General features: G+C 42.1%; 1 protein-coding gene across 2 annotated transcripts; it reads right to left on the bottom strand.

Moving 5' to 3' along the window:
• Positions 1–3,482: 3,482 nt before the first annotated feature.
• Positions 3,483–10,967, bottom strand: LOC124047967 (SUN domain-containing protein 1-like). Of its 2 annotated transcripts, none has more exons than XM_046368324.1 (16): positions 10,795–10,967; positions 10,394–10,502; positions 10,211–10,296; positions 9,723–9,953; positions 9,348–9,419; positions 8,636–8,736; positions 8,367–8,420; positions 8,228–8,281; positions 7,917–7,993; positions 7,633–7,771; positions 7,425–7,547; positions 7,251–7,338; positions 6,914–7,029; positions 4,189–4,359; positions 3,879–3,968; positions 3,483–3,709 (listed from the first exon to the last, which is right to left on the bottom strand). In XM_046368324.1, exons 2-16 carry the CDS (start codon positions 10,498–10,500, stop codon positions 3,596–3,598), a joined length of 1,623 nt encoding a protein of 540 aa, XP_046224280.1. In that variant the 5' UTR covers positions 10,501–10,502; positions 10,795–10,967; the 3' UTR covers positions 3,483–3,595. The 2 variants fall into 2 exon arrangements, with proteins under 2 accessions (XP_046224280.1, XP_046224281.1); XM_046368325.1 differs by having other exon boundaries at positions 7,917–7,990.
• Positions 10,968–13,706: the final 2,739 nt, after the last annotated feature.

Here is a 13,706-nt window from a genome sequence, read left to right as displayed (position 1 = left end):
ATTCATCACAAAGCCAACTGATATTGCCAACTACTTTAATGACCTTTTTCATTGGCAAGATAAACAAACTTAGGTATGACATGCCAGCAACAAACGCTGACACTACACATCCAAGTATATCGGACGAAATTATGAAAGACAAGAATTGGACTTTTGAATTCCGTAAAGTCAGTGTGGAAGAGGTGAAAAAAGTATTGTTGTCTATCAACAATGACAAGCCACCTGGGTCTGACAATCTGGATGGAAAATTACTGAGGATAATAGCAGATGCTATTGCCACATCATCAACTTAAGCCAACTAGAAAGTGTGTGCCCTCAGGCCTGGAGGAAAGCTAAAGTCATTCCGCTACCCAAGAATAGTAAAGCGCCCTTTTTTAACCTTTATTTAACTAGGCAAGTCAGTTAAGAAACATTTTTTTATTTTCAATTACATCCTAGGCACAGTGGGTTGTTCAGGGGCAGAACGACAGATTTTTTTTTTTTACCTATCAGCCTGTTACCAACCCTTAATAAACTTCTGGAAAAAAATTGTGTTTGACCAGATACAATGCTATTTTACAGTAAATGAATTGACAACAGACTTTCAGCACGCTTATAGGGAAGGACATTCAACAAGCACATCATGTACAAAAATGACTGAGAGAAATTGATGATAAAAAGACTGTGGGGGCTGTTTTGTTAGACTTCAGTGCGGCTTTTGACATTATCGATCAGTCTGCTGCTGGAAAAACATATGTGTTATGGCTTTTATACCCCCTGCTGTATTGTGGATAAAGAGTTACCTGTCGGTGTTCTTTAATGGAAGCATCTCCAATATAATCCAGGTAGAATCAGGAATTTCCCAGGGCAGCAGTCTAGGCCCCTTACTTTAAAAAAATATTTTCTAATGACATAATGCTGGCTATGAGTAAAGCCATTGCGTCTATGTATGCAGATGACTCAACACTATACACGTCAGCTACTACAGCGACTGAAGTGACTGCTACACTTAACAAAAAGCTGTAGTTAGTTTCAGAATGGGTGGCAAGGAATAAGTTTGAAATATTTAGGACTAAAACTAAAAGCATTGTATTTGGGACAAAACACCCTAAACCTCAACTAAATCTTGTAATAAATAATGTGGAAATTGAGAAAGTTCAGGTGACTAAACTGCTTGGCGTAACCCTGGATTGCAAACTGTCATGTTCAAATCATATTGATACAACAGTAGATAAAATGGGGAGAAATCTGTTCATAATGAAGCACAGCTCTACCCTCTTAACAGCACTATCAAAAAGGAAGGTCCTACAGGCCCTAATCGTTGCACCTGGACTACTACACACTACAGTCGTGTGGTCAGGTGCCATGAATGGCTCTTGAATGTACACAGAGATAACATTAATAATATGCATGTCAATCTCTCCCGGCTCAAAGTGGAGGAGAGACCGATTTCATCACTACCTGTATGTGACATGTTGAATGCACTGAGCTGTCTGTTTGAACTACTGGCACACAGTTCGGACATCCATGCATACCCCACAAAACATTAAACAAGAAGTCTCTTCACAGTCCAAGTCCAGAGCAGGCAATGGGAGGCACACAGTACTACATAGAGCCATGACTACATGGAACTCTATTCCACATCAAGTAACTGATGCAGCAGTAAAATTTGGAACAGCGGGGACTGTGAAGCAACAAACATAGGCACAAACACACACACACACACACAATAACATACACAGTATACACACACACAGTATACACACACACACACATACACATTGATTTAGTACTATAGATATGTGGTCGTGGTGGAATAGGGGCATGAGGGCACACAGTGTGTTGTGAAACCTGTGAATGTATTGTAATTTTTTTGAAATTGTATAAACTGCCTTAATTTTGCTGGACCGCAGGAAGAGGAGCTGCTGCCTTGGCAGCTAATGGGGATCCATAATAAATACAAATGTCGTTTTTATAGGGTTTTTGGATAAATGCCTGTGGTAAACACAGGCTTAGAAGATCTTATACATTTTGTTCTGAGATAAAGATTATCAGCCAACGTCGCTTTTTCTGAATTGATGTAATAAACAAAAGGCAAGTCTTCATAAAGTTCATTTTAACTGACTGATATCTCATAGGACAAAACATATAAGCTCTAAAAAGCCTGTGTTAACCTCAGACATTATTTTCAGCATTTATCCCAAAACCCTATTCTTTCCCCCTTAGGAATGACTGAAGGAGCATGAGATAAATAACTTCAGTTTATGACTACAAGCTGGTGAGCTCTATTGGCATTGCCCCCACAATTAAACAATAGATTTAAAAATCCTACCCAAGGTAGAAGTTACAAAACACAACCATGTTTTTTCACATCTCTAATCTCTCCCATTTATGAAATGGTCATGTAAAAAAATATTGTTTTACTGCCTTTCAAAGTGTGTTGCATTATGGGGATAACTGCATGAACTTCACAAATACCATGTGATCAAAGGTACAATGTAAACACATATTTACTGTTTGAGGGTGTGATATGGTTGGGCTGGAGACATGTTTATTTTGGCATTCTAATAAAAACTTTTATTAACAATGGCAACACTGCCATGTTGCATAGAGCCTTGCTGTAGGGAAACCACAACCATGGAGATAGGGAACTCATCTTCGTATCTGTGCCATTATAGCACCTGTTACAGCATGGCCAGAGCCATTGAGGGAATCTCCATTTTAATGTAGTCAATTTTCCTCAATATTGGCTGATCCCTCCTGATGACCCAGTTGAACATGACTCCAACAGGGTCACCAGGAGAGATGAGTCAATGAAGTTGGAAGTCCCATCCAGTTTACTACATTAAAATGGTGGAAGCCCTCAGTGACTCCCTATGACCACAACACTGTCTGATATTCGTACGTCGCATACGCACTTCCTCCGAATTCACTCGTTGACAACAGGCGGAAATATTAACGAATGTAGACTTCAATTTTTGGTAGCTGGTTAAAAGACAAACGTTCCAAGTCCCCCCCCCGGTGCATGTTTTGGTTTTTGGCCCTAGCACTACACAGCAGATTCAAATAACCAACAAGCGTTTACTATTTGAGTCAGCTGTGTAGTGATAGGGCAGAAAACACAACGTGGAACCAGCCCCCCCCCCAAGTTTTAGAAACCCTACTGTAATTGGCTAAGGAAAACAAAGGGTCCAGCCGCAGAAACAGAAAAGTGATGTTTTTATCTCAGTCAAAGGACTTCTTAGTATATTTCAGGGCATGGAGGGTTATCAACCCTTGGGGGACACCCTGGAGTTCTCTCCAAATCCAATATGGCTGCCATAATAGCATTTGGAGGTTTAATCATCTGTAAATATGAGTTTTGCAAATAAGATACATCTTTTAGAATTGTGTACTACACTTCTGACATTTACAACTATTCTGGTGTAATTCAAATCTATTGGGAATACAATATGGCCACCATCATTACACTCAGTTCCAACTTGTGACCAAACCCATACAAACACTGCCCAATAGAGATTTTATTTAGAGGCTAAATACATGCTCCAGTATGAAAATGAAAATTCTGGGGTTGGGGTGGACACACACAGGGGTTGAGATGGATAGCTGATCGCCCTCAAAAGAAAGACATCTTGCCGTGAACCCGGAAGCGGTACACACATGTGTAGTCCTGGTGACCCCAGTTGCTGAGGACATGGAGCTCCACATACCGATACACTGCAGTAGGGTTCTGAGGGAGGGGGGGGACAGCGAGAGAGGTCCAAGCATATTTAATTTTGAGAAGTCTTACTCAACCCATTGTTTTGCATACACATTAGCCCCAAAAGGTATCATCTACCTGTCTCATTAGCCTGCATCTTTACTATGAGTATCTAATAGTTTGTCAGCATTTGACTCACAGGCAATTCGAACGTCTGTAGGGGATCTCCAGCCTGGTCATATGTAAACATTCCGAGCAGTGATCCCTCTTCGCCGACAGTAGACATTCCCTACACAGAAAGAATGTGTGAGACGTGTGAGGGAGTCAATTAAAAGGTATTCAACATAGCACTAAAACATCCCTGTGCAAATTGTCCCACTGTCATTTCTGTGGTACAAAGGAAATCTCAGAGTCTCAGAGTAGGAGTTCTGATCAGGGAAGGAAAGAGCCACCCCCTACTCAGAGACACTGAATACAGGAACTGGGGTCTGGGGTCAGAGGTAACTCACGTTGACGGCAAAGTTCTTGGGGGCGCTGTCGATGCGCCCATTAGGGGAAACTGCAGTGGAGAGGTGTTCCAGAGAGACGTGGGTCACGTGGATGGGGTGAGACAGGGCAATGGTCATAGTGCCCTGGGCCCCAGGAAACGGCCAACACTTGCCAGGCAGCACCTGCTGGCCCTGAGGGGATGAAAGGTCTTTAACTCTAGAGCAGCATTTCCCAACCCTGCTCCTCCAGTACCCCCAACCCTGCTCCTCCAGTACCCCCCAACCCTGCTCCTCCAGTACCCCCCAAACCCTGCTCCTCCAGTACCCCCAAACCCTGCTCCTCCAGTACCCCCAACCCTGCTCCTCCAGTACCCCCAACCCTGCTCCTCCAGTACACTGTTTCATTATAGCCCTGGAGAAACACCTCATTCAACCTAGAGTGTTTGATGATTAGCTGACAAGTTGAATCAGGTCTGGTTGTTCAGGATTACAAGACATTTATAAAAAAATAAAAATAAAAAATAAAAATTACATATGGATTTGTTAAGATTGTCACACCAAGGATCATTTAGCTATTTGATTTTTAATTTTCAAAACAAAATATAAAACAATTAATTTGATGAAACATTGAATTTGGCATTACTGATATTAGCCCATAGAAATACATTGTATAACAGATTCACTACATGGAACAGACATTCCCCCCCCCCCAAATAAAATCTAAAGGAAGTTTGTTCTGAAGTGTTTGTCCTATATCTGAGAATATAAAAAAAAAAATATATATATATATATATATATATTTTTTTTACATGTAGTTAACCCCTTACTTTAGGCACTAAACTAAATGACTAAAAGTATGTGGACACCTGCTCATCAACATCTCATTACAAAATCATGGGCATTAATATAAAGTTGGTCTTCTGGGAAGGCGTTCCACTGGAAGTTGGTACATTTCTGCGGGGACTTGTTCCATTCAGCCACAAGAATATTAATGAGGTCGGGCACGGATGTTAAGCGATTAGGCCTAGCTCACAGTCAGCGTTCCAATTCATCCCAAAGGTGTCCGATGGGGTTGAGGTCAGGGCTCTGTGCAGACCAGTCAAGTTCTTCCACACCAAATCGACCAACAAATGTCTGTATGGATCTCGCTTTGTGCATCGGGGCATTGTCATGCTGAAAAGAGCCTTCCCCAAACTGTTGACACCAAGTCAGAAGCACAGAATTGCCTAGAATGTCATTCATTGTATGCTGTGGCGTTAAGATTTTCCTTCACTGGAACTAAGGGGCCTAGCCTGAACCGCGAAAAACTGCCCCAGACCATTATTCCTCCTCCACCAAACTTCACAGTTGGCACTATGCATTGTGGCAGGTAGTGTTCTACTGGCACCCGCCAAACCTAGATTAGGCCATTGGACTGCCAGATAGTGAAGCGTGATTAATCACTCTAAAGCCGTTGTTGCTTCTAGACGTTTCCACTTCACAATAACAGAACTTATAGTTGACCGGGGAAGCTCTAGCAGGGCAGAATTTTGACTTACCTACTTGTTGTAAAGGTGGCATCCCATGACAGTCACTGAGCTCTTCAGTAAAGCCATTCTACTGCCAATGTTTTTCTATGGAGATCGCACAGCTGTGTACTCAATTTTAACGTGTGTGGCTGAAATAGAATCCACTAATTTGAAGGTGTCCACATACTTTTGTATACACTACAACTAAAGTTTGGGGTCACTTATAAATGTCCTAGTTTATGAAAGCACATGTTTTGTTCATTAAAATAAAATAGATCAGAAATACAGTGTAGACATTGTTAATGTTGCAAATGACTATTGTAGCTGGAAATGGCAGATTTTTAATGGAATATCTACATAGGCGCACCGAGGCCCATTATCAGCAACCATCACTCCTGTGTTACAATGGCACGTTGTGTTAGTTTATAATTTTAAAAGGCTAATTGATCATTAGAAAACCATTTTGCAATTATGTTAGCACAGCTCAAAACTGTTGCTCTGATGAAAGAAGCAATACAACTGGCCTTCTTTAGACTAGTGGAGTATCTAGAGCATCAGCATTTGTGGGTTTGATTACAGGCTCAAGTCCCATGATGCTTGTGGGGGACGTAGAGCAAAACAGACCACCATTGTGTTCGTGAGAGTCTCATCATAATATCTTGTAGGCCAAACCGTTAAGACATTTGTGAGAAAAACGGTTTTCGGAGTCTCATGGTCTGACAAACATCACTCTAGCTCTGCCACTTGTCAGAGACATTGGTGGATGTGGTGGATTGAGACAACCCATACAAAAAAAACATCTCAAGGTGAAACAGACAGATTTTGATGGGGATTTTTGTATCATGTTAGACTTCTGCAGGCAGACACATTGTAGGAAAAGGGTTGGCCCCCCAATGGTGGAACAAACTCCCTCACGACGCCAGGACAGCGGAGTCAATCACCACCTTCCGGAGACACCTGAAATCCCACCTCTTTAAGGAATACCTAGGATAGGATAAGCAATCCCTCTCACCCCCCCCTTAAGTTTTAGATGCACTATTGTAAAGTGACTGTTCCACTGGATGTCATAAGGTGAATGCACCAATTTGTAAGTCGCTCTGGATAAGAGCGTCTGCTAAATGACTTAAATGTAAATGTAAATGTTTACCTATATTTAAACATGGTGGTCACAATGACAGACTTCAGAAAGAGAGATATTGGTACCTGGATGACACAGAGGGAGAGAGAGAGGTACCAACCTGGATGACGGTCCGAGGGGTCTCTGCAGGATACCACAGGGGAATCCCCAGGAAGCTCACGCAGGCCGAACGGGTCTGATACGTCTCAGAGCATCTGCTGGTTACAATACTGCCACCTACACACACACACACACACACACACACACACACACACACACACACACACACACACACACACACACACACACACACACACACACACACACACACACACACACACACACACACACACACACACACACACACACACACACACACACACACACACACACGTGGTGTGAATATTTCTGTGACAGATACAAAGAATATGCTGAAGTACAGTGATGATGTCACAAACCTTGAGACTCCAAGGCAAAGTCAGGCAGTCGGTCCGCCAATGGACGACTGCAATCCTTTATCAACTGTTTCACGTCCCATCTCTCATTCTGCGAGACACAATCGCACACGATGATGCGTTTAAAAAAAGTTGACATCTGCTTATTTCAACAGAAAATAAATCAAATCAACCCACCTGGGCCAGTCGGTCACTCAGCCATTTCTCCATGGCCTCTTTAAAAGCAGGCGTCATGTGTATGTTTTCTGGTGTGGGAGCAGGGGGAGGCTGGTTTTGAATGGAGGTCACCTGTTGCTGCAGCTAGAGAACACAGAGATCACGCACATTAGGAGGTGTGTGTGTGTGTGTGTATATGCACATGTGCCTGCGTGTACGTGCATGTTACCATATCACTGGTGTCCTCCAGGGCTCTGACCAGCTGTGTGGTAATGGATTGTTCCTCTTGGAAATCAGACATCTTGCTGCTGAACTCTGCAGCGTCCTGGGCCAGACGCTCTCCGGCAGCAGAGACAGAAATAGAGACACTACAATAGAATAGAATGAAACAAAATAAAATGTATTTTCTACTTTGTGAGAATCAGATATTGGTCTTCTAGAATAGAATACAACAAACAAAATAAAAATGGGCTAGGAGCTATATGGGTTGTTTCAAGACTGGTCCACACTCACCTGTTCACTTTCTCTCTGACGTTGTTAATCTCACTCCTTACTCCCCTCATGTCTATATTCAGTCTTTGTACCATCTGCTGGGGGACAAAGTTTATTCAATTGAATGAGTTTGTTCATTCCAAAAAGGCAATTATTGATACCACTTCTCAAATGACAAACTGGCAATACTACACAAAGAAAAATAGAAAATAATCCCTGGTACTTCCACTCTCATCCGAAAGAAAGAATCAGATCAAATACATAGCTAGACCTGTGTTTTAAAACTTTTTTAAAATCTTGTCGTTACAAAGGGATAGGTAGAGTATTCTCACCTGGGAAATGCCTTGGTGCTGGTGTGCTTTCTGTTTAAGGATCTCAATCTCTCTCTGCAAGACAAGCACAAGTCAGATAAATGAATGTCCAAACATTTTGTGCATTCTCTCCACCCAGCCCTCCCGCTCTGTTTTGTACCTGGATGGTGTCCATTTTGTTTTTGAGAGCTGAATCCATGATAGGACTTCCATACTGTAGAAAGAGTTTTAACTAGTCAACAAGAGTGTTGCCCATGCATAGCTTTCAGCATTCACCCAATCAAAACATCGATAACAGTCTGTACCAAATGGCACTATTCCCTACGTAGTGCACTTCCTTTGACCAGAGTCCACATAAGTGGGGCACTATATAGAGTGCCATGTGAGACGTCACCAGAATTAATACAGATGAAAAACAAGAGGTCCTACCGTAGCCTTTGGAGTCAGGTCGAGTGGAGAGTCAGGTTGAGTCGGGCGGTTCATTGGAAGGTTGAGGTTCATGGTGGGGAACACAATCGGAAAGACAAATACTGCAGGGAAGACATTGTGGTACAGGTCACACAGAGGACAGATGCATAGGAGGATATTTAGACGTGTGAACATGAATGTGTGGGCCAAAAAGATCCTCGAGGACAACAACCACCCGAGCAACTGCCTGTTCACCCCACTACCATCCAGAAGGCATGGTCAGTACAGGTGCATCAAAGCTGGGCCTAAGAGACTGAAAAACAGCTTCTATCTCAAGGCCATCAGACTGTTAAACAGTTGTCACTAACACAGAGATGCTGCTACCTACATACAGACTTGAAATCATTGGCCACTTTAATAAATAGATCACTAGTCACTTTAATAATGTTTACATATCTTGCATTACTCATCCCATATGTATATACTGTATTTTTATAAAATCTTGCCTATGCCGCTTGGTCATCGCGCATCCATATATATGTGTATATTCTTATTCCATCCCTTTAGATGTGTGTATTAGGTACGGTAGTTGTTGTGGAATTGTTAGATATTACTGCACTGCCAGAACTAGAAGCACAAGCATTTCACTACACTCCCAATAACATCTGCTAACCATGTGTATGTGACCAATAAAATGTGACTTAATTTCATTTTAATGTGACGTCACACTCACGGAAGGTCAGGAGAACAGGCAGGAGGAAGATGACAAACCAGGATGGCAAACCAGTCGGGAAACATGACCAGCCTACAGGGACACAGTGCCAAAGATAATGCTAATGCTAACAAACAAGGCAAAAGCAAAATAATGAGCTAACGCTACGCTAATGCACACAAGCCAACCACAAGACATGAGATTAGCTAATGCTAACAAACTACAAGCAGAGACACTTAAATTTAAAAAGCCCTTACAGTAAATGTAATATTGGAGACACACTGATGCCAAGCTAATGATAACAAACAAGGCTTTTTTCTCTTCTTATTTTTACAAGCATATAGAGACATGCAAATGCCAAGCTAATGTTGTCTCTCATAGACACACTGCACTCACTGCAGCTAGCGCTGGCCCTAGTGCCTATCCCGCTGGAGCATGGCTTCGCCCTCAGTGGCTCCTCAGAATCAGAGCAGTAGCCAGAGCTGTCAATTCTGGTGAAGCCAATGCTGGAGGAGCTCATGCTGGGCTGCAGGGCCACAGAGGCAGCAGGGGTCACAGGAACAGGCATCACAGTAGGAGACAGGAAGGTCTGCCTTCTCTGGACAGCCCTCACTTTTGGCACCATGCCTGACAGAGGGGAAGAGGGAGGGAACAAGATGGAGAGGGTGAGGGAGGGAGAACTTTAGGAATACATAACATATTATTGCATAGTATTTCCAATCTACAAAAGTGTCTAACCCAGGCTAGTGACTAGGGACTTAATCCTGTGCTGTCACAACTCATATGATCATTGTTATGGATTTGGCAAGACAGAACAAGGGACTAGATAGGGTTTATCAATCTGGACAACCCCTAGCGCAGGCAGGAAGTGATGTGAGCAATACCAATTAATTCATCGCCGTTGATTGGCCGATTTGGATTTTGGATTCCCTTATGGCCCCCAGTTCTCATTTTCCTCTTGTTGAATACCCTGAGAGAGACAGACACACATACATTTTGATTTGATACACACAGTTAAGTGCACTAAGCATCATAGCACACACAGTGATACTCTCTCACTCACACACCTAGGCACAGGGCTTTCCTTGTAGGAGACAATGGAGCCAGAGGATTCATCATCAGAGGACTGGTCATAGTACCCTCCATTAAGAAGCCTTGCACTTCTTCTAGACATGACTGAGAAAAATAAAGAGAGATTGATTTCAAACGCCAGGCCTAAACTAAACCCACCTTTGGTCAGTGTTGTCATGGGCAACGTCATCTTACTTAAAGCACAAAACTGGACAACAGTGTCAACCTTTGGCAAACATTGGGTCGTACAGCAAGTTTTTACCAATTTCTCTTCTGATTGAGTATTCATCTTGGAAACTTTTCTCGCATTTTTTAAGTTTAAAATCAGCATAGATGACACGTCGAATAACCCCGACTAAACCCGTGCTTTTTGAATCAAATGTTGCCTTCTACTTACCCGAGTCTTGTTAGCCAATTCATACAGTAATTATTGCAATCTTTAAACTCAGATGTAGCAGCAGAAAATGTAACTTTGCTAATGAGCCAGTGTGTGGAAAACACTGGAATTTCCAGCGCGTTTAGAATGTTGCGTCTATGGAACCCTAGAAATAGAATGGGGGACCCAGTTTACGTCACAATCAGCACTCCTCGCCAAATTTATTTTGATTGACAGCTTTCATCACATGCATCGGTCTCCAAAATCCATTCGATTATTTCGTTCCCTAATACAAATCAATAAATAAAATATCGCCACATTGCTCTTATTTGTTGTATGTCTGTATATTTCACACACGATGGTGACATTTAGCCACCATATAGCATATGAAAACGTCATAAACCATGATAAAAACATTTATTTACAGGAAATTAGCTGTAAAACTGCAACACTTTCTTTGTCTCAGCAAAATGTGTAGAGATTAGATCAGGGATTCTTGAAAGTGGGGTAAATCCTTGTCCGACAGGAAGATGAGATATTGTTGCATTATTTGTGTATGTCATATGTATTGTAGTTACTAGCATGTATGCCCTCACTATCTACCGGGCCTGCATATTGTTTGTAAGCCTATACTCATGGTTATTGTTTTCTCCTATCTTTCCATAGAACCACTTTTACACTCTCACTTTCTGTGAGCAGTCAGTACTCAAGAAGTTTGTTGTGGTGAACACATCTGAATAAATCTGTTCTGAATACATCAACACCCATCCCACCTATCACTATAGACCACACACCCTTGTTTGGTTTCCGTGTGCCATATATTTTTCAAATGTTTCACAACATTTTCAAGACCTGGTCTTGCCGGACAGACCTGTGGTGGCTGAACCCTATCCATTAGCACCTAAGAGGTCTCATTACTGCCTGTTCTATACTGAACAAACATATAAACGCAACATGCAACAATTTCAACATTTTTACTGAAGTACAGGTCATATTTGGAAATTAGTCAATTGAAATAAATGCATTAGGCCCTAATCTATGGATTCCACATGACTGGGAATACAGATACCTTCAAATAAAACATAGGGGCATGGATCAGAAAACCAGTCAGTATCAAGTGTGACCAGTTGCCTCATACAGCATGACTCATCTTCACATAAAGTTGATCAGGCCTTGCACTTGTGGCCTGTGGCCACTCCTCTTCAATGAATGTGTGAAGTTGCCAAATATTGGCCGGAACTGGAACACGCTGTCGTACAGGTCGATCCAGAGCATCCCAAACTGGCTCAATGGGTGACATGTCTGGTGAGTATTCAGGTCATGGAAGAACAGGGACATTTTCAGCTTCCAGGAAATGTGTACAGATTCTTTCGACATGGAACATGAAACATGAGGTGATGGCGGTGGCGGTGGATAAATGGCACGACAACGGGCCTCAGGATCTCGTCAGGGTGTCTCTGTGCATTCAAATTGCCACCGATAAAATGTAATTGTGTTCGTTGTCTATAGCTTATGCCTGCCCATACCATAACTCCACTGCCACCATGGGGCACAATGTTCATAACTTTGACAACAGCAAACCGCTCGCCCACACGACGCCATAAACATGGTCTGCGCTCGTGAGGCCGGTTGAGCATACTGCCAAATTCTCTAAAACAACATTGGAGGCGGCTTATGGTAGAGAAATTAACATAATATTATCTGGAACAGCTCTGGTGGTCATTCCTGCATTCAGCATGCCAATTGCACATTCCCTCAAATCTTGAGACATCTGTGGCATTGTCTTCTGTGACAAAACTGCACATTTTAGTGGCCTTTTATTGTCCCCAGCACAAAGTGCACCTGTGTAATGATCATGCTGTTGTAATCAGCTTCTTGATATTCCACACCTGCCAAGTGGATGGATTATCTTGGCAAAGGAGAAATGCTCAATAGCAGGGATGTAAACAAATTTGTGCACAACATTTTAGAGAAATAAGCTTTTTGTGCGTATGGAACATTTCTGGGATGTTTTATTGCAGCTCATGAAACATGGGACCAACACTTTACATGTTGCGTTTATATTTTTGTTCAGTGTACATGGTCCTCCCGGATGAGCCTTTAGTATTTTTCATATTTGTAATTATGTTCCAGCCCCTGACCATCCAGTCAAAAAGAAATCAGCCGGCGGCCTCTGACCTCTGTTTTCACCTGACAGGTTGATCGTACCAGGTGATGAGCATAGAAATTGAATCCATGTCCAATTCTAATTCTATTTCCATGGTGATGAGGAGACGATCAGTATTTGCACCAAAGAAGTGTTCTTTCTCAGCACCATAATTTCTCCTTATGTGCTCTCTTACCACTGTTAAACTGACCATATACCATGCCTTTTAGAAAGTAGTCATACCCCTCGACTTATTCCACATTTTGTTGTGTTACCCATTTATACACAATACCTCATAGTGGCAAAGTGAAAACATGTTTAGACATTTTTGCTAATTTATTGAAAATTAAATATAGAAATATCTTATTTACATAAATAATCACACCCCTGAGTCGATACTTTGTAGAAGCACCTTTTGCAGAGAGTACAGCTTTGAGTCATTTTTGGTATGTCTGTACCAGTTCAGAGAGTACAGCTTTGAGTCATCTTTGGTATGTCTGTACCAGTTCAGAGAGTACAGCTTTGAGTCATCTTTGGTCTGTCTGTACCAGTTCAGAGAGTACAGCTTTGAGTCATCTTTGGTATGTCTGTACCAGTTCAGAGAGTACAGCTTTGAGTCATCTTTGGTATGTCTGTACCAGTTCAGAGAGTACAGCTTTGAGTCATCTTTGGTATGTCTGTACCAGTTCAGAGAGTACAGCTTTGAGTCATCTTATGTCTGTACCAGTTTTGCACATCTGGATTTGTGTTTATTTTGTTCTCCCATTCTTCCTTGCAGATTTTCTCA

The sequence above is a fragment of the Oncorhynchus gorbuscha genome, linkage group LG11 (assembly GCF_021184085.1).
Source record: "Oncorhynchus gorbuscha isolate QuinsamMale2020 ecotype Even-year linkage group LG11, OgorEven_v1.0, whole genome shotgun sequence".
NCBI lineage: Eukaryota > Metazoa > Chordata > Actinopteri > Salmoniformes > Salmonidae > Oncorhynchus > Oncorhynchus gorbuscha.
This window is presented reverse-complemented; position numbering and strand designations above follow the sequence as displayed.